The sequence below is a fragment of the Nycticebus coucang genome, chromosome 15, assembly GCF_027406575.1.
Source record: "Nycticebus coucang isolate mNycCou1 chromosome 15, mNycCou1.pri, whole genome shotgun sequence".
Lineage (NCBI taxonomy): Eukaryota > Metazoa > Chordata > Mammalia > Primates > Lorisidae > Nycticebus > Nycticebus coucang.
The window spans coordinates 76,093,583-76,113,522 of NC_069794.1; the positions used below are offsets into that span (position 1 = coordinate 76,093,583).

General features: G+C 41.4%; 1 protein-coding gene and 1 pseudogene across 1 annotated transcript in view; both read right to left on the reverse strand.

The window, feature by feature from the left end:
• Positions 1-8,145: 8,145 nt before the first annotated feature.
• LOC128566495 (protein arginine N-methyltransferase 1-like) lies at positions 8,146-9,175 on the reverse strand (annotated as a pseudogene).
• A 10,486-nt stretch (positions 9,176-19,661) lies between these two features.
• The window catches only part of LOC128566496 (phospholipid-transporting ATPase IB-like), a 372,171-nt gene continuing 371,892 nt past the window's right edge, over positions 19,662-19,940 (reverse strand). The window contains exon 35 of the mRNA XM_053563334.1: positions 19,662-19,774. Within this exon, the coding sequence (XP_053419309.1) occupies positions 19,662-19,774 (113 nt within the window). The remainder of the gene's footprint in view (positions 19,775-19,940) is intronic.

A 19,940-nucleotide genomic window follows, 5' to 3' on the forward strand; every position in this document is an offset into this window, starting at 1 on the left:
GCTACCTGAATTTCAGAATCTCTAGGCATATCTGGAAAATTCTCTTTCATAATTTCATGGAGAAGGGCCTCTGTGCCTAGCAAGGCCACTTCATTGGTTTCAGGAATTCCAAAGAGTCAGATATTAGCCTTCTTTGAATTATCCCAGAGCTCTCTGAGAGAATGGTCTGTGTTTGCTCTCCATTTGTCTTTCTCTTTGAGAGTTTGGGAGCGTTCAAAGGCTTTGTCTTCAATGTCAGAAATCCTTTCTTCTGCTTACTCCACTCTGTTACTGAGGGATTCTACTGTATTTTTCAGATCTTTTGAGGGCTGCAAATTCTTGCTTCAGTGCGTCTAAGTCTTTGGTGGTTTTGTCTTAAATTCCTTAAATTCTTGAGACAACTTTTGAATTTCTCCTCAAATTCCTAATTCTGACTTTTGAATTGATGTTCAAAGTTCTAATTCCAAATTTTCCTCCACTTTATTAATCTTATTTGCAATCCAAATTCTGAATTCGATTTCTGACATCTCAGCCAGTTGTTTATGAATGGGATCTTCCATTACATCTGCCATATCTTTTCTTGGGGGGGGGTATTCATCTATTCTTGTTATTCATGTTACCTGAATTTTTCCACTGATTCCACCTGATGATTGTTCTACTCCCTTTGATTTTTCCCCTGGATCTTTGTCGAGGACCCATACAGTGCTGTGGCCTGAGAAACTGGGACCCTGTTTGGTGTGGTGGGGCTAAGTGCTTCTGTCTTGTTTTCAGCTGGTTTCTGTTTGACCCTAGTGAAATAGTTAGTCTGTGTTGAAGTCTCAGCTGTGGAGAAATGCCAGCAATTAAGTCACCCCACCCACCACAGTCAACAATTGGAAAAGGAAAATCAAACCTTCCTACAACCACCTGAATAGTCCTCAGGTGATTGGCTCAGTTCAAAAGGTCCAAATCAATTGTTTTAGTCAGCACCTGTCGGGTGGGATAGTTTAAGATGTCTCTGGGAACTGGATCACAGGTGTCTGGTCACTACTCTGATATGGGTTACTCCAGTGCTACATGGAGTCAGGAGGAGCCACTCAGGAAATAGATCAGTCTGCGAAGTTTGATGCCTTCTTTTCCACCTTGCACCTCTGTCACGCCCAGTCTCTGATAGCCCTGCAGTTGGCTGACCCAGTTGCCTGTAGTGAACTGATACTCCAGGGGTTTGCACCTGCCTGATGACAAGGAAATCTGACAGGCCTCTACCTCTATCTAGCAAGAGGAGGTGAGGCCTGACAGCCCCGGGCACTTGGTGAAGGTTGGGGGTTGTGCACTCAGTTCCAGCCCCACCCCTGATTGATGTTACTGACAGAATAGAACAGAAATGCTAAATTCCCCTTCAGAATAGAAGCTGTTTTGAGTTCCAAAGCCCTGTCTTTGCTCCTACAAGTTTGTATTAGGTTACCTGTCAATTCTATCCTGCTGCCTTCCTTTGTCTATAGGCTGACAATCCCCTGAGAGCCAGGTGCGTCTTAGGCTCAGTAAAGCATTCCTCTGGATCAGCCCTGCCCTGGGAGCTTCTTGGGTCTGTGAATCGGTACCGCCTCAGGCAAATCCTTTACTCACAGTTTGTTGCCGGCCTCCTCTGGTTGCCCAGGGAGACAGGGAGTGTGGCTTCAGAATATCCGTGAGTGAGCCATATTGGTGTGGTTCCCGCTCAGCCAACCATCCTCTCCTTGCTCCTGTGCCCCAGAGTCAGCACTGACCAGTTGCAGTGTAGGCACTGTCGACACCCCTTGAAAAATCACCCAAGAATCTGGACTCCTGGGGGACAGCTTTCCAGACCTCAGACTGAGAGTGGAGGGGAATGCTGGGAGCTCAGAGTTACAGGTAGAGAATATCTACAGTTTTACACAGTTTTATGCCTGGTCATATTGCTGGTAAAAGACCGCTGCCGCTCCATGCCTCAGGGAACCGCCCCTCTGGTGTGGTTTCCTCCCAGCCGACCGTCCTCTCCTCGATCCCGTGCCCCAGAGTCAGCACTGACCAGCTGCAGTTCAGGCACTATCCACACCCTCGAGAAATCACCCAAGAATCTGAACTCCTGGGGAACAGGCCTCCAGTTCTCAGAGTGAGAGTGGAAGGGAATGCTGGGAGCTCAGAGTTGCAGGTAGAGAATATATACAGTTTTATACAGTTTTATGCCTGGCAGGTGAACACCATGGCACCCTATTAGGGGAGGCAGGTCCAGTTTTTAGAGGGTCTCTCCTGTGGAGTGTAGCGGGAGGACCTTTGAACTCTGCCCGTTTGTTTGTGGGGCACTCTGAGCCATTCTCATGGGGAAGGGGACTCCCATCTGCTTGGTGATGGATTTTGTACCTTTTGTTTGTATCCTTGTGGTCCCAGCTCACCTCAGCAGGGTTGATGTGCGTTCTTCAACCTTCTTTCTTGGTGCAGCTCAAATTCACCAGATTACTTGCTAAATTTTTGTCCTTTAACTCTTCTTCTGGGCGGGAGCCTGTGTGGAAAGCTGGCTTCAGTCAGCCATCTTCTGAAAATATTTTTAAAACCAGCTTTGGGTATGATGTAGCATACTGCCCACCAAACATAAAGGGAAGTCAAAACATTCTTTCCTTTTATCAGAAATCTGCCACCTTTACTTTTAAAATTACAACTGATTAACTTTTAGATTTTTTTTTATTATTATTGTTTGGGATTCATTGAGGGTAGAAAGAATTAGGTTACATTGACTGCAATTGTTAAGCAAAGTCCCTCTTGTAGTTGTGTCCCACCCCCAAGACATGTGCCATACACTGTGACCCTCCCATCCACCTCCCTCCTTCCCCTCTCCACTCCCTCATTTCCCTACTCCCACCCCCTTGTATTTGCTCATCTACTGCCTTTATATTAGAATAGAGTACATTGGATTCTCGCTTCTCCATTCTTGTGGTATTTGACAAAGACAAATGAGTTTCACCTCCATCCAGGTTAATACAAAGGATGTAAAGTCTCCATCTTTTTTAATGGCTGAATAGTATTCCATCGTGTACATATGCCACAGCTTATTAATCCATTCCTGGGTTGGTGGGCATTTAAGCTGTTTCCACGTTTTGGCAATTGTAATTGAGCTGCAATAAATAGTCCAGTGCAAACATCCTTATTATAAAAGGATTCTTTTCTTCTGGGTAGATACCTCGTAATGGGATTGCAGCATCAAATGTGAGGTCTAATTTGAATTCTTTGAGGATTCTTCATACTTCATTCCAAAAAGGTTATATTAGTTTGCAGTCCCACCAGCAGTGTGAAAGTTTTACCTTCTCTCCACATCCACACCAGCTTCTGCAGCTTTGAGAGTTTGTGATGAGGGCTATGCTCACTGGGGTTAGGTAATATCTGAGGGTGGTTTAGATTTTCATTTCTCTGATGATCAGGGACAATGAGCATTTTTTCAAATGTTTGTTAGCCATTCTTCTGTCTTTAATGGAGAAAGTTCTCTTCATATGTCTTGCACAGAGGTAGGCGGAATTCCTGGGCAAAGTTTTTTTTTTTTTTTAATATGGTCTAATCCAACATTTAAATGTCTAAAATTCTGCATTTCAATATAGGAAGAGTTCTTTTTCAAGTGATCTTCACAACCCAGAACGTTAACACCAAATCAAGTCACATTGTTTGCCTATAATGAAGTAAGAGAGGAAAATAGATATCTGAAGACAAGTATTTGCTCTGCTCTGAAAGTGAGCAAGCTTTCAATATATGAGCAACACAGAATTCCATTTCTCTCAAGCTCCCTCAAATCCAGGATGCTTCCATTTAATAAGTCAATATATTATTCCTAAAAATTAAAGTTTAGTCACTAGAAAGGACTGCACAAAAATTATCCTCATTCCCAACAATGACCAGAACAGTTCTAATCAGCCCTTCTCCCCACAAAAAATAGAGAAGTAGTTGGGGCTGAAGACTTTAAATATGAAATGTCAGTTCTCAAAACAATGCTATTTGCTCAAGGTTGTAGGTCTTTATATTTCCTTCTCTAATACTTCTCCTATTTATAAGTTCATTTCTATACATACACATATGCACACACACTCTCAAGTAAACCACTTTTTTATGTTTGTTGATAAATTATGAGAATTAGGAGCTAGGTGTATACAGGGCTTCATAGGTACTTTGTAAACACCTTAATCACTTGGGTCCTTTTCTTCAAAAGCCTAAAATCAAGTTATACAACCAAGGATTATTACTTTCCCACACACTATCACAAGCTGTATGTTGAGGAAGGACAGAGAAAAAGCTCTCATAACTGATGTTTAGGTGAGAAGGCAGAGAGATAGCCTCAGTCTTTGTGCCTGGGAAGACAGCCTAATGTGCTGTCCACAGGACCAAACTTCAATACCAAATCAGGATCAGGGAAAGTATTTGAACTATGCAAACAGTCTAACTTAGCTACAGGTCTCTTTTAATGCTGGCTGCCAACTTGCAAAAGTACTGAAAAGCTCTTGGAATATCTGCTTTTCCATCTTTTGGGGACAGCACCTTGACTGCTGAATGACAATTTAAAACTCTGTCATTACTTTTATCACTATTTGCAAACTCTGGTGAGTATTTCAAACAATCTGGCCCCAGAAGCTCCTCTTGTTGCTTTATTATTTTTTTATTAAATCATAAACACATAAATCATCTATACATTAATGTATTTATGGGGTACAATGTCCTTATTTCATATAGAATTAGGAACGCTTACATCACACTGGTTAATATATACCTCATCTAAAATTTTGCACATTGATCTGGAATTATTTCTGTTGAAAATACCTTGGTGGTTATAGACATTAATGTAGGAGATACCCAGGCCATAGACCACACCATGAGGCTTGCGATGTCCCATTCCTCCTCAAGCATAGACAGCTCCTCCAGGAACCACGGTCTAGCACCAGCACAGTCCGGGATGGTGATGGCCAGCCTGGCACTCCATGGCCTGTGCGGTTGGTGATGGCAATTCTTGCCAACAGCTCGTGGCTTGCAGAGCAGGAAGCAAAGGGGCGCTAGGACCGCTTCAGAACCAGCTCAGCAGCAGCACTTCCAGATGGAGTACCAGGTGCCCAAGGAAGGGGGATCCAGGGCCGGAGAGTGCGCTGCAGGGTGCAGGCGGAGCAGTGCTTGTAGCACCATCATGCTTTTCTGGCGCTCGGGCACCCTCACCTCCTTCCTGTCTACACCCAGGTCCCAAAATCTTCCTACCCGCCCCCGGGTCCCCACACTGAACCCCTTTTCGCTGCCAGCACCTCCCGTCACCCTCTCGCTGCCATCTTCCTCCTCCCTTGGTAGCCCCGCTATGTGCATTTTTTTTTTTTTTTTTTTTTTGTAGAGACAGAGTCTCACTTTATGGCCCTCGGTAGAGTGCCGTGGCCTCACACGGCTCACAGCAACCTCCAACTCCTGGGCTTAAGCGATTCTCCCGCCTCAGCCTCCCGAGCAGCTGGGACCACAGGCGCCCGCCACAACACCCAGCTATTTTTTGGTTGCAGTTTGGCCGGGGCCGGGCCTGAACCCGCCACCCTCGGCATACGGGGCCGGCGCCCCACCGACTGAGCCACCGGCGCCGCCCTTTTTTTTTTTTTTTTTTTTTTTTGTAGAGAGAGAGTCTCACTTTATGGCCCTCGGTAGAGTGCCATGGTGTCACACAGCTCACAGCAACCTCCAACTCCTGGGCTTAGGCGATTCTCCTGCCTCAGCCTCCCGAGTAGCTGGGACTACAGGCGCCCGCCACAACGCCCAGCTATTTTTTGGTTGCAGTTTGGCCGGGGCTGGGTTTGAACCCGCCACCCTCGGCATACGGGGCCGGCGCCCTACTCACTGAGCCACAGGCGCCGCCCGCTATGTGCATTTTTTAACTTCCAAGTATCCCAGAGTTTTACAGCTAGCTTTCTTTCAACTGTAATTGCTATTTCATTCCTTTATGGTCAGAGAATATACTCTATCTAATTTCAAGCTTTCAGATTTATCAACTGTTTGTTTTACAGTTCTGCTTATATTTTACATTGATGAAAATTCCACATGCACTTGTAAAGAATATATGCATCCTGTAGTTGGCATAAGTAATGTTCTGTTTTTATTAATGAGCTTAGTTGATAGTGTTGTTCAAGTCTACTATGCCCTTACTGATTTCTGTCTACTTATTCTATCAATTACTGAGAGAGGAGTGTTGAAGTTTCCAACTAAAATTGTGAATCGGCCTATTTCTCCTTTAAGTTCTATAAATTTTTACTTCACGTATTTTGAAAGCTTGTAATTATGTGCATGTGCTTTTAGGATTGGTATACCTTGATTAAAATGGGCTCTTTTGTCATTATGAGATATACCTGGTTATCTCCAATACTATTAATTAACCTTAAGTTGACCTTTTTCCATGTTAGTATAGGTAGTCCACCTTTTTATTATTAGTGTCTGCATGGCTTATCTATGTTTCCATGTTCTTAAATTATCCACATACATTATCATGGTTATATTATGTATTTACATGTGTATTTTATTATGGTGAAAAAGCAAAACATTAATTTACCATCTAACCATTTTTAAGTGGACAGTTTGCTAATGTTAAATATCAATACATTTGAAAATATATATTAATATAGTCACATTGTTGTGCAAGAGATCTCTAAAACATTTTTATCTTACGTATGTATATTTAAAGTTTATTTCTTCTCACCACTAAATATTTGGTTCTTAGTTCTTTATTCAGTATGACAGTCTCTGACTTTTAAGTATTTAAGTCATTTATATTTAATGTAATTACCAGTATAGTTGAAAATCTCCAGATTTCTATTTATTTTTTGTTTCTTCTATTTCTATTTATTTCTATTTTCCTGCCTCCTTTTTGATAAAGTACTTTTGATATGCCATTTTATTTCATCTACTGATTCATTAGCTATACCATTTTGTTTTAAAATTTTAGTGGTTATTCTAGGATTTACAGTGCATATCTTTAAGTTATCACAGTCTACTTTTAAATAATATCATACTATATAATGAATAGTGTAAAAACTGTTTAACAGTATACTTTCATTTTTCCTTTCCTTCCTTTCCGCTGTTGTTAACATATATTTTACTTCTCCTCATTATAAATCTTGCAACACATTGTTATTAGTTTTGCCTTCAATAGAAATAAGAAATTTGTGAAATGAGAAAAAAAAATACTGATCCCAGAATTACTATTTCTGGAATCCTTTATTGCTTTGGGTAGATCAGAGTATTCATCTCTCATGCTCCTTCTGCCTAAAAATCTTCCTTTATCACTTCTTTTTGTTCAGGTTTATTAGTGATAAAATCTCTCACTTTTTCTCTGAAATTTTCTTTTCTACACCCTTCATTTTGGAGGCTATTTTCACTAACCATAGTTTTAGGTTGACAATCATTTATCTGTTAGAAAATTGCCTTTGGATTTTCTGAGATTCATGGGCATCTTCTATTTGGTTTCCCTTTGTTAAATCTATAACGTGCTTTTTCACTTTTGACTGATTTTAACATTTTTTTCTTTGACTTGATAGTCAGTAAATTCATTTGGGGGAGGGTGTGCATGTGTGTGGTGTGTGTCTTTTTAGTCAGCTTTGGGTTAGTGTGCTTCCTGAGTCATGATGTTTGGAAAATGTTCTGCCTTTATTTATTCAACCACTTTGTCCCTTTCACTATTTGCGATTTTGAAGCAGCTTATAAAGCATGTAAGACTACTTGATATATCTCAGAGGTAACTGAATCTCTTTTCAATTTTTTGTTCAGCCTTCAAATATTTGAAACTATTTGAATAGTTTCTATTGTTATGTCTTCAAGTTTTTATTCTTTATTCTTCAATGTCTAATCTGCTTCTAGGTCTATCCAGTGAGGTTTTCATTATGTTTAGGCGCCAGAAGTTTTATTTATTTTTTTATTATGGTTTCCATATCTCTCCTTCATCTGTTGTCTTTAAGACCTTAAACATACTTTTCCCCCAGCTGATTTATTGGTGTAAATGTAAACTTATAAAAACATAAGTTATAAAAAACACAGTCACACTGTTCCCTTCCAACTCTTCAGTCCAGTTCCCTGAAGCCCCCTTTTGTGGGAAGGAGAGAGAGGAAGGGGCAGCCCCTAAACTGCCTAAGAATACAGCAGCCCCAGGGCCCTGCAGGGCCACCTGCAGAGCTGGGCATTGCCTCAGGACATCCCGTAGTTGATGGAACAGGACAGCTCATATGGCTGGCCCTTGTAGTCTAGGTTGATGGTGAAGTCCAAGTTCAAGGTTGTTCTTGGCGTTGGACCACATGCCTATAGTACAAAAGATCTTGTGCATCTTCACCATCAGGTAGTCCCTCCATGTAGAACACCATATGCTTCCCATACATGTATGGGGACTTGGAGCTGGTGGAGAAGCTGGTCCTCTTGCAGTAGTATGTGGACTTCATGTTGAAGTAGGCCACCAGGGTATGCATATAGTCATTTTGCTTTAACTGCAGGCAGAAGGAAGAAGTGAAGGTCAGGTCTTTCACCTTAACAGTGGAGATGTCCAACCTCCTTTATGAAGTAGGCATTGGTGACAAGATGCTTCAGGTCCACCATCTTCACCATGGGCTCCTTGATGGCCACATCTTTCATGCAGGAATGTCAAAGTAGTACACATTCTTTCATAAGCAGATCTTGTAGGCTTTGTACTGTTGGTCCTTGATGGTCATCACATACAAAGTGACTTGGTCTGGGAAGATGAGGCCATCAGGCACCAGCCACTAGTCTTTGGCTTACAGCACAGTGTTGAGCATGGACTAGTAGAACAGGCAGTAGCCCATCCACTTGTTAACAATGATGTCTAACTTCTCCACCAGCAGCTCCACCTCCTCCACCTTCCCCTTGATGGTGGTTACCACGTGGTCTAACTTGTTGGCTTTGACAATCTTTACCACATAATCAGAGATACTGGAATAATGTGTCTCAATGATCTTATGGACCTTGGTCTTGGCAGTGAACATGCAGAAGATCTTTCTGCCTGAGCCCATGTCCAGCACCACCTTGTCCTTGAAGAGGTGCCAATTGTGAAACATGGAGTTATGGTACCTGAGGTGCACACCTCATCCTTCAGAATCTGCTCATGGATGCCAAAGTGGGCATAGGAGTGAAAGTACTAATCTCTAGATGTTATGTCTTCAGCATGGGACTTTTCGCTGCTTTCTGCCTGGCCAAAGGAAACCTCCATGAATCAGTTCAGAAGCTCAACTGCCTCCATCTTTGCCTTCACCTACTCCTACAGCCATCGAGACCATCCTACCTTTGAGTACCTGAAACATATTTATAATAGCTGTTTTTAAAGTTCTTGCATGTTAATTCCATCATCTCTGTCACTTCTGGCCCTGTTTTCATTGATTTACTTTTATCTTGGTTATGGATTTTATTTTCCTGCTCTGAATATCTAGTATTTTTCACTGAATATTAGACATCAGTAACTATTTATTGATAAATATCTGGATTTCATTTTCTTCCATTGAAGTATTTTGTTTTGTTTTGCATTGTTTTCTGCAGAGAGATAAAATAGATAGAGTTATGGAGCCCCTTAATGCTTTAAGGTCTTGTTTTCATGATTTGATAAGATAAAGATTAAGGAGGGAGAGCAGAGATAAGATGGCGATGGAAGCCAGCTTTCCACAGAGGCTTCCATCCAGAAGGATAGTTAAGGGACAAAAATTTAGTAAGTAACCTGGTGGATTTGAGCTGCATCAAGAGAGAAGGTTGAAGAACGCACATCAACACTGCTGAGGCAAGCTGCGACCACAAGGATGCAAATAAAAGGTGCAAAATCCATCACCAAGCGGACGGGAGTCCCCCCTCCCTCATGAGACCAGCTCAAGAGCCCCACAAACAAACAAATGGGCAGAAATTAAAGGCCCTCCCACTACACTCCACGGGAGATGCCTTCTAAAAACTGGACCTACCTCCCCTACTAGGGTGCCATGGCATTCTCCTGCCAGGCATAAAACTGTATCAAACTTTAAATATCCTTTGCCAGAAACCCTGAACTCCCAACACTCCCCCCAACTCACACTGATGTCTGGAGGCCTGTCCCCCAGGAGTTCAGATTCTTGGGTGATTTCTCAAGGGGAGTGCACAGTGCCCAAGCTGTGACTGGTCAGCGCTGACACTGAGGCAAGCGAGTGAGGAGAGGGCACCCGGCTGAAGGGGTAGTCATGCCTCGGCGGCACTTCCCTGCTGCGCGGTGCAGCAGCCCTCCTTGAGCAACAATACGGCCAGGCATAAAACTGAGTGAAACTATACCTTCCCCATTTCCAGCACTGAGCTCCCAGCACTCCCCCCCACTCTCACTCGGGGGTCTGGGGGCCTGTCCCCCAGGAGTTCAGATTCTTGGGTGATTTCTTGAGGGGTGTGGACAGTGCCTGAGCTGCGACTGGTCAGTGCTGACTCTGAGGCATGCTAGCGAGGAGAGGGCACTCGGCTGAGGGGGAGTCGTGCCTCGTGGGAACTTCCCTGTGGCATGGTGCAGCAGCCCTCCTTGGGCAACAATACAGCAGGCATAAAATTGAGTGAAACTGCAGCTTCCCCATTTCTAGCGCTGAGCTCCCAGCACTCCCCCCCACTCTCACTCGGGGGTCTGGGGACCTGCCCCCCAGGAGTCCAGATTCTTGGGTGATTTCTCGTGGGGTGTGGACAGTCCCTGAGCTGTGCTGTTTCTGGGGCGGAAGCGAGGAGACGATGGTCGGCTAGAAGGGAACGCTCCAGACCGGCAGTTCCCTGAGACCACGGAGCTGCGGCTGTCTTCTGGCAGTGGTGAGGCCATGCATAAAACTGTGTGGAACTCTGTGTTCTCAATACCTACAGCTCTGGGCCTCAGCACTCTCCTTCGTCCCCACTCTCAGACCTGGAGGCCTGACCCCCAGGAGTACAGATTTTTCGGTGATCTCTTGAGGGGTGTGGACAGAGCATAAATGGCGGCTGGTCAGTGCTGACTCTGGGGCGCAAGACTGAGGAGAAAAGGGTCGGCTGGGTGCCCACACCAGAGCGGCAGTTCCCAGAGGTGGATCAACAGCCGTTTTGTTTTTTTAACAGCAAAACGGCTCACTTCTGGATATTCTGAAGCCACACCCCCTGTCTCCCTGGGCAACCAGAGGAGGCCACCAGTGAGTAAAGGATTTGCCTGACACTGCTCACAGACCTGGGAAGCTTCCAGGCCAGGGCCGACTCAGAGAGGTGATCGGACACAAACCTCCAGCAGCAAAGACATTTGAACTCAGAACAGCCTGTCTTCTGCAGGTGATTTTAGCAGAAACAGAGACAGAATCCTGCAAAGTTGTCTGTTCTGTTCTGTTCCATTAGCAACATCAATCAGGGGTGCAGCTAAGCCTGAGTGAACACCCCCCTCCCCACCTGCAATAGAAATTATTCCCTGCATCGAGACAGGTGCATCAAGCACCCAAGGATGTCAGGCCTCACCTCCTCCTGCTAGATAGGCAGACTGCAGAGGCCTGGCAGATTTCCTTGCGATTCAGGCAGGGGCAAACCCCTGGAGTATCTGTTCACTACAGGCAACTGGGTCAGCCATCTGCAGAGATACCAGTGACTGGGTTCTATGGAGGGGCAAAGTGGGTAAGGAGACATCAACCTTCCCAGACTGATCTATTTGCTAGGTGGCTCCTCCTGACTCCACACAGCACTGGAGTAAGCCATATCAGAGTAGTCACCAGACCCCTGTGTTCCAGTTCCCAGAGACTTCTTGAACTCTCCCACCCGAGACAGGTGCCGATTGAGACAATTGATTTGGACCTTTTGAACTGAACCAATAGACTGAGGACTTTTCAGGAGGCGCCCTAGGTGTGTGGTTGTATGAAGATTTGATTCTCCTTTTCCAATTGGTGCCAGAGGTGGGCGGGTGGGGTGACTTAATTGCTGGTTCTTTCACACAGCTGAGACTTCAACCCAGAGTAAATGTTACACTAGGGTCGAAAAGAAACCAGCTGAAAACAAGACAGAACCACTTAGCCCTACCACACCAGACAGGGCCCCAGTTTCTCAGGCCACAACACTGTATGGGCCCTCAATAAAGCCCCAGGGGAAAAATCACAGGGAGTAAAATGACCATGGGGTGGAATCAGCGGAAAAACTCTGGTAACATGAATAACCAGAATAGATCAACCCCCCCAAGAAAAGATATGGCAGATGTAATTGAAGATCCCATTCATAAACAACGGGCTGAGATGTCAGAAATCGAATTCAGAATTTGGATTGCAGACAAGATTAATAAAATGGAATTAGGAATTTGAGGAGAAATTCAAAAGTTGTCTCAAGAATTTAACGAATTTAAAGACAAAACCACCAAAGACTAAGACACACTGAAGCAAGAATTTACAGCCCTCAAAGATATGAAAAATACAGTGGAATCCCTCAGCAACAGAATGGAGCAAGCAGAAGAAAGGATTTCTGACATGGAAGATAATGCCTTTGAACGCACCCAAACTCTCAAAGAGAAAGACAAATGGAGAGCAAAAACGGATCATTCCCTTAGAGAACTATGGGATAATTCAAAGAGGAGTAATATACCAATAATTGGAATTTCTGAAAATGATGAAGTGGCCTCAATGGGCATAGAGGCCTTTCTGCATGAAATTATGAAAGAAAAATTTCCAGACATGCCTAGAGATTCTCAAATTCAGATATCAGACAGCTTCAGAACCCCAGCATGATTCAACCCCAATAAGTCATCACCCAGGCATATCATAATTAGCTTCACTAAATTTAATATGAAGGAGAAGATTCTGAAAGCAGCCTGGTGAAAGAAAACCATTACATACAAAGGGAAGAATATTAGAATAATTGCAGATCTCTCTGCTGAAACTTTTCAAGCCAGAAGAGGGTGGTCATTGACTTTTAATCTCCTCAAGCAAAATAACTTTCAACCCTGGATCTTGTATCCAGCTAAACTGAGTTTGATTTATGATGGAGAAATTAAATACTTTAATGACATTCATATGTTGAAGAAATTTGCCATAACCAAACTTGCTCTTCAGGATATTCTAAGACCTATCCTCCATAATGACCAACTGAATCCTATACCACAAAAGTAAACTCACTCAGAAACTTTGGATCAAACTCCAACTTTCACACTGGCGAAAAGATTAAAAATCTCCACTGGGCCTTTGAAAAACTCGATACCCAAAATTCCACCAGACTTATCAATATTCTCCATTAATGTGAACGGCTTAAACTGTCCTCTAAAGAGGCATAGGTTAGCGGACTGGATACAAAAACTCAGGCCAGATATTTGTTGCATACCAGAGTCACATCTTAACTTAAAAGACAAATACAGACTCAGGGTGAAAGGATAGTCATCCATATTTCAGACAAATGGAAATCAGAAAAAAGCAGGTGTTGCAATTTTATTTGCAGATACAATAGGCTTTAAACCAACAAAGGTAAGAAAGAACAAGAATGGTCACTTCATATTTGTTAAGGGTAATACTCAATATGGTGAGATTTCAATTATTAATATCTATGCACCCAACCAGAATGCACCTCAATTTATGAGAGAAACTCTAACTGACATGAGCAACTTGATTTCCACCAGCTCCATAATAGTCGGAGATCTCAACACTCCTTTGGCAATGTTGGATCGATCCTCCAGCAAGAAGCTGAGCACAGAAATTTTAGATTTAAACTAACCATCCAATATTTAGATTTAGCAGACTCTACAGAACATGTCATCCCAACAAAACTGAATATACATACTTCTCATCAGCCCACGGAACTTACTCCAAAATCGACCACATCTTAGGTTACAAGTCTAACCTCAGGAAATTTAAAGGAATAGAAATTATTCCTTGCATCTTCTTGGACGACCATGGAATAAAACTTGAGCTCAGTAACAACAGGAATCTGCATACTCATACAAAAACATGGAAGTTAAATAACCTTATGCTGAATGATAGTTGGATCAGAGACGGGATTAAGAAAGAAATTGCCAATTTTTTGGAACAAAACGGCAATGAAGACACAAACTATCAGAACCTCTGGGACACCGCAAAGGCAGTTCTAAGAGGGAAATTTATAGCACTGCAACCCTTCCTCAAGAGAATGGAAAGAGAGGAAGTTAACAACTTAATGGGACATCTCAAGCAACTGGAAAAGGAAGAACATTTCAACCCTAAACCCAGTAGAAGAAAAGAAATAATCCAAATTAGAGCAGAATTAAATGAAATTGAAAATGAATAATACACAGATCAATAAATCAAAAAGCTGGTTTTTTGAAAAGGTCAGTAAAATAGATAAACCTCTGGCCAACCTAATAAAAAAAAAAGAGTAAAATATCTAATCTCATCAATCAGAAACGACAAAGACAAAATAACAACAGACTCATCAGAAATCCAAAAAATCCTTAATGAATATTACAAGAAACTTTATTCTCAGAAATATGAAAATCTGAAGGAAATTGACTGATACTTGGAAGCACTTCACCTTCCAAGTCTTAGCCACAATCAAGTGGAAATACTGAACAGGCCCATATCAAGTTTGGAAATAGCATCAACTATACAAAACCTCCATAAAAAGAAAAGCCTGGGACCAGATGGTTTCACGTCAGAATTCTACCAAACCTTTAAAGAGGAATTAGTACCTATATTACTCAACCTGTTCCAAAAAGTAGAAAAAGAAAGAAGACTACCCAACACGTTCTATGAAGCAAACATCACCCTGATCCCCAAACCAGGAAAAGACCCAACAAGAAAAGAAAATTATACACCGATATCACTAATGAATATAGATGCAAAAATATTCAACAAGATCCTAAAAAACAGAAACCAGTGACACATCAAACAAATTATACATCATGACCAAGTCGGTTTTATCCCAGGGTCTCAAGGCTGCTTCAATATACGTAAATCTATAAATGTAATACCGCACATAAACAAATTAAAAAACAAAGACCATATTATTCTCTCAATCAATGCAGAAAAAGCTTTTGATAATATTCAGCATCCCTTCATGATCAGAACACTTAAGAAAATTGGTACAGAAGGGATTTTTCTTAAACTGATAGAGGCCATCTACAGCAAACCCACAGCCAACATCATATTGAATGGAGTTAAATTGGAATCATTTCCACTCAAATCAGGAACCAGACAAGGCTGCCCATTGTCTCCATTGCTTTTTAACATTGTAATGGAAGTTTTAGCCACCGCAATTAGGGAAGAAAAGGCAATCAAGGGTATCCATATAGGGTCAGAAGAGATCAAACTTTTGCTCTTCGCAGATGATATGATTGTGTGCCTGGAAAACACTAGGGACTCTACTACAAAACTCCTAGAAGTGATAAAGGAATGTAGCAGCGTCTCAGGTTACAAAATCAACATTCATAAATCGGTAGCCTTTATATACACCAACAATAGTCAAGCTGAAAAAGCAGTTAAGGACTCTATCCCATTCACAGTAGTGCCAAAGAAGATGAAATATTTGGGAATTTACCTAACAAAATATGTGAAAGACCTCTATAAAGAGAACTATGAAACTCTAAGATAAGAAATAGCTGAAAATGTTAACAAATGGAAAAACATACCATGCTCATGGCTGGGAAGAATCAACATTGTTAAAATGTCCATACTACCCAAAGCAATATATAATTTTAATGCAATCCCTATTAAAGTTCCACTGTCATACTTTAAAGATCTTGAAAAAACAATACTTCGTTTTATATGGAATCAGAAAAAACCTCAAATAGCCAAGACATTACTCAGAAATAAAAACAAAGCAGGAGGAATCACGCTACCAGACCTCAGAGTATACTACAAATTGATAGTGATCAAAACAGCATGGTACTGGCACAAAAACACAGAAGTAGATGTCTGGAACAGAATAGAGAACCAAGAGATGAATCCAGCTACTTACCATTATTTAATCTTTGACAAGCCAATTAAAAATATTCAGTGGGGAAAAGATTCCCTATTTAACAAATGGTGCTGGGTGAACTGGCTGGCAACCTGCAGAAGACTGAAATTGGACCCACACCTTTCACCATTAACTAAGATAGACTCTCATTGGATTAAAGATTTAAACTTAAGGCATGAAACTATAAAAATACTAAAGGAGAATGCAGGGAAAACCCTTGAAGAAATCGGTCTGGGTGAGTATTTTATGAGCAGGACCCCCCGGGCAATTGAAGCAACTTCAAAAATACACTACTGGGACTTGATCAAACTAAAAAGCTTCTGCACAGCCAAGAACACAGTAAGTAAAGCAAGCAAACAGCCCTCAGAATGGGAGAAGATATTTGCAGGTTGTATCTCCTGCAAATATTAAATATTAAATATTAAACAAAGGCTTAATAACCAGAATCCACAGAGAACCCAAACGCATCAGCAAGAAAAAAACAAGGGATCCCATCGCAGGCTGGGCAAGGGATTTGAAGAGAAACTTCTCTGAAGAAGACAGGCGCACGGCCTTCAGACATATGAAAAAATGCTCATCATCTTTAATCATCAGAGAAATGCAAATCAAAACTACTTTGAGATATCATCTAACTCCAGTGAGACTAGCCTATGTCACAAAATCTCAAGACCAGAGATGTTGGCACGGATGTGGAGAAAAGGTAACACTTCTGCACTGCTGGTGGGAATGCAAATTAATACATTCCTTTTGGAAAGATATTTGGAGAACACTTAGAGATCTAAAAATAGATCTGCCATTCAATCCTGTAATTCCTCTGCTGGGCATATACGCATAAGGCCAAAAATCACATCATAACAAAGATATTTGCACCAGAATGTTTATTGCAGCCCAATTCATAATTGCTAAGTCATGGAAAAAGCCCAAGTGCCCATCGATCCACGAATGGATTAATAAATTGTGGTATATGTACACCATGGAATATTATGCAGCCTTAAAGAAAGATGGAGATTTTACCTCTTTCATGTTTACATGGATGGAGCTGGAACATATTCTTCTTAGTAAAGTATCTCAAGAATGGAAGAAAAAGTACCCAATGTACTCAGCCCTACTATGAAACTAATACAGCTTTCACATGAAAGCTATAACCCAGTTACAACCTAAGAATAGGGGGAAGGTGGAGAGGGAGGGGAGGGAGGGGGGTGATGGGTACAGGGAGGGGGATTGGTGGGATTACACCAGCAGTGCATTTTACAGGGGTATATGCAAAACTTGGTAAATGTGGAATGTAAATATCTTGGCACAGTAACTGAGATAATACCAGGAAGGCTACGTTAACCATTGTGATGAAAATGTGTCAAACACTCTATGAAGCTAGTGTATGATGCCCCATGATCATATCAATGTACACAGCTATGATTTAAAAAAAAAAAAAGATAAAGATTAAGATAAATTTTGTTAACATAAGCTTAAAAGTCCAGAGTAGTTCTTTCTCTATACTTTAGCTCTGCTCTCAATATATGGCCCTTTTGAAGCCTCAATGGAATATCTCAAATGTTCATCAAGTCTTTATACCCTGTTTGACTAGAACATGAGTCCTGTGGGCATTCTGGGAGTTAATTGTTCAGTTTGTATCTCTCTAGTAGTTTCGCTTTGCTAAATTTTATTGTGTTTTACTCTATACATGTGTAGCTTAGCATCTAGCTAGTCGTGTTATGTTATCCCTATAGAAATTCAGGAGCTTTTTCTGTGTACAGCATCTTTCTCAACAGTACTCTATTGCAGCAAATTCCAGCTGCTTCAGCCTCCTCAAACTTCTATCTCAGTCTCCTCAACTTAATAGGAGGAGTAAACTACTTGTGTTCTTCTTCCTTGCACTATGATCTATAAACTGCCTAAAGAAAGGGTGGCAATGAGAAAGCCACTTTGATTATTTCCTTTCCTGTAAGGATTATAAACCTGTGCTGCCCTTTGTCCAATGTCTGCAAATAGTTCTTTTATTTTTTTTTCCAGTTTTCTAATAGTTTTAATCAGGAAAGCAGTATTAGTTACCATTTTATGATTGCAAGTGGAGTCCCCCCAGATAATCTATTTTATTTATTTATTTAAAAAAAAATATTTTTTAATTGAGGCTCTTGCTTTTTTGCCCAGGTTTGTTTCAAAAGCCACAGCTGAAGCAATCCTCCCACCTCAGCCTCCTGTAAGTCACACTGTGCCCTGTTGGATAATTTTTAAACACAGCTTTATTAAATAACCAAGCCATCCATTCAAAGTATACAATTCAGTGGTTGTTAGTATATTCAGATATATGCAACCATCACCACAGTTTTAGAACACTTTTATCACCTTAGAAAGAAACCCTGTAGACTTTAAATACTAACACTTTATGCACTCATCTTCCCTCCTGACCTGAGAAACCACTAATCTACTTGATATCACTATAGATATTTGCTTGTTCTGGACATTTCATATGAATGGAATCATATTGTATGTGGCCTTTTGTGACTGGCTTTTTTTGAGTAGCAGAATGTTTCCATATTTAATTTATGGAGGAGCATTTATCAGTACTTTATTCCTTTTCATGGCTGAATAATTTCTCATTGTATGGATAGACTGCATTTTATTTATCCATTCATGGATACTTTTTATAAAATTCTAATTGTTTTTTTGTCCCAGGGTTTTGTCTTATTCCTTTATCTTCCTTCAAACAGATATAAGACTATTGGTTCATTTCTTCAGAGGTGTCATTTTGTCAGGACAGAAAATAGATGTAGACTTGAAGAAAGAATTCCTAGTCTTTGCTTCTAAAAACTCACTAAATAGAAAAGGGTCTGAGATATGTAGCTGTGTCCTAGACTTGCAGAGGGATTTGAAAGCAAATGCCATGAGAGGACGTGTTCCAGCAGAGGAGTGGCTTTCCTTGGGGTGTGAAACCCTGGGTGTGGGGATGTGTATCCTTCCCAAAGGTTCCAGTTCCAATTTCCTGACACAGAAGTCTCATAAAGCTGCCAGGCCAAAAGGGAGCATGTGTCTTAGTGGTGACTTGTGTGGGCAGATGATAGAAAAATGAGGTGCTCCAATGCTCTTCACTGTGTAAAAACCCTGGAAAGTTTGTATAGCCTGGAGCGGAGCCCCAAGAATGATTGAACTTGAACTTCCTAACAGTCCTTTTGGATATGAAAATAATAATAGAGATTAAATTGATTTATAGAAAATAAGGAGATGTTGATTCTTACACATGTGAGCTTGAGGCCTGAGATTACAACTCACTACGAGTTGATTAAAATCAAGCATATCATACAAATTTCACACAAAATATGACTCAGAGTGACATAACATCCTACTTAAAGATATGTTTTATATGTTGTCTGTGAGTTTTAAAAACACAAAGTTTCTGAGGGACCCCTTTCCTGTTAGGCAAGATAGCTTTGTTATGCAGCATGATATCCTTTATCTTTTTTTCCCAAAACAACTTGTAGCAAAGTTTAAATTTTGGTGAAACATATGCTTTTAATTTCATACTTCAGACTGAGCTGATGAACAAATTATCTAATAGTCACAAAAAAAGAAATACATTTGGTAAAACATTGAAGACAAAATAAAAAAAAGTAAATAAGTTTCCCCTGTTATTTATACCCAGGGATCAAGACTCAGTCAATATACAAATAATAGACTGGCTGGCCAAGGCCACAGAAGACAGTGAGTGGGCATGCCAGACCATACCAGTCTTAGTGAAGGAGAGGAGCATATAGGATACAATGATCTGTTTCTTAGTCAAAGACGAAATCAGTAAAGGCAGCATTTCAAGTCTTTCTTTCACTTTCCATATGCTTTTCACTTTTAGTAGTGTCATAACAACGGACTAGTTCTTCCTGAGTGATCACAGATTGTTCTGTTTGAGAAAACGCATACCCACCTGGAAGAGCAAAGCACAGAGGAACCTGTTAGGAGCACCAATATTCAGTGACCACGCTGGTGACAGAAATTGAGACTCTGGCTGGAATGGGACACAAAGGCTATGTCAGCCAGACCAGTAATTAGGGCAAGGAAGGTGGCAGATACGATGAGGGCATGGTGATGGA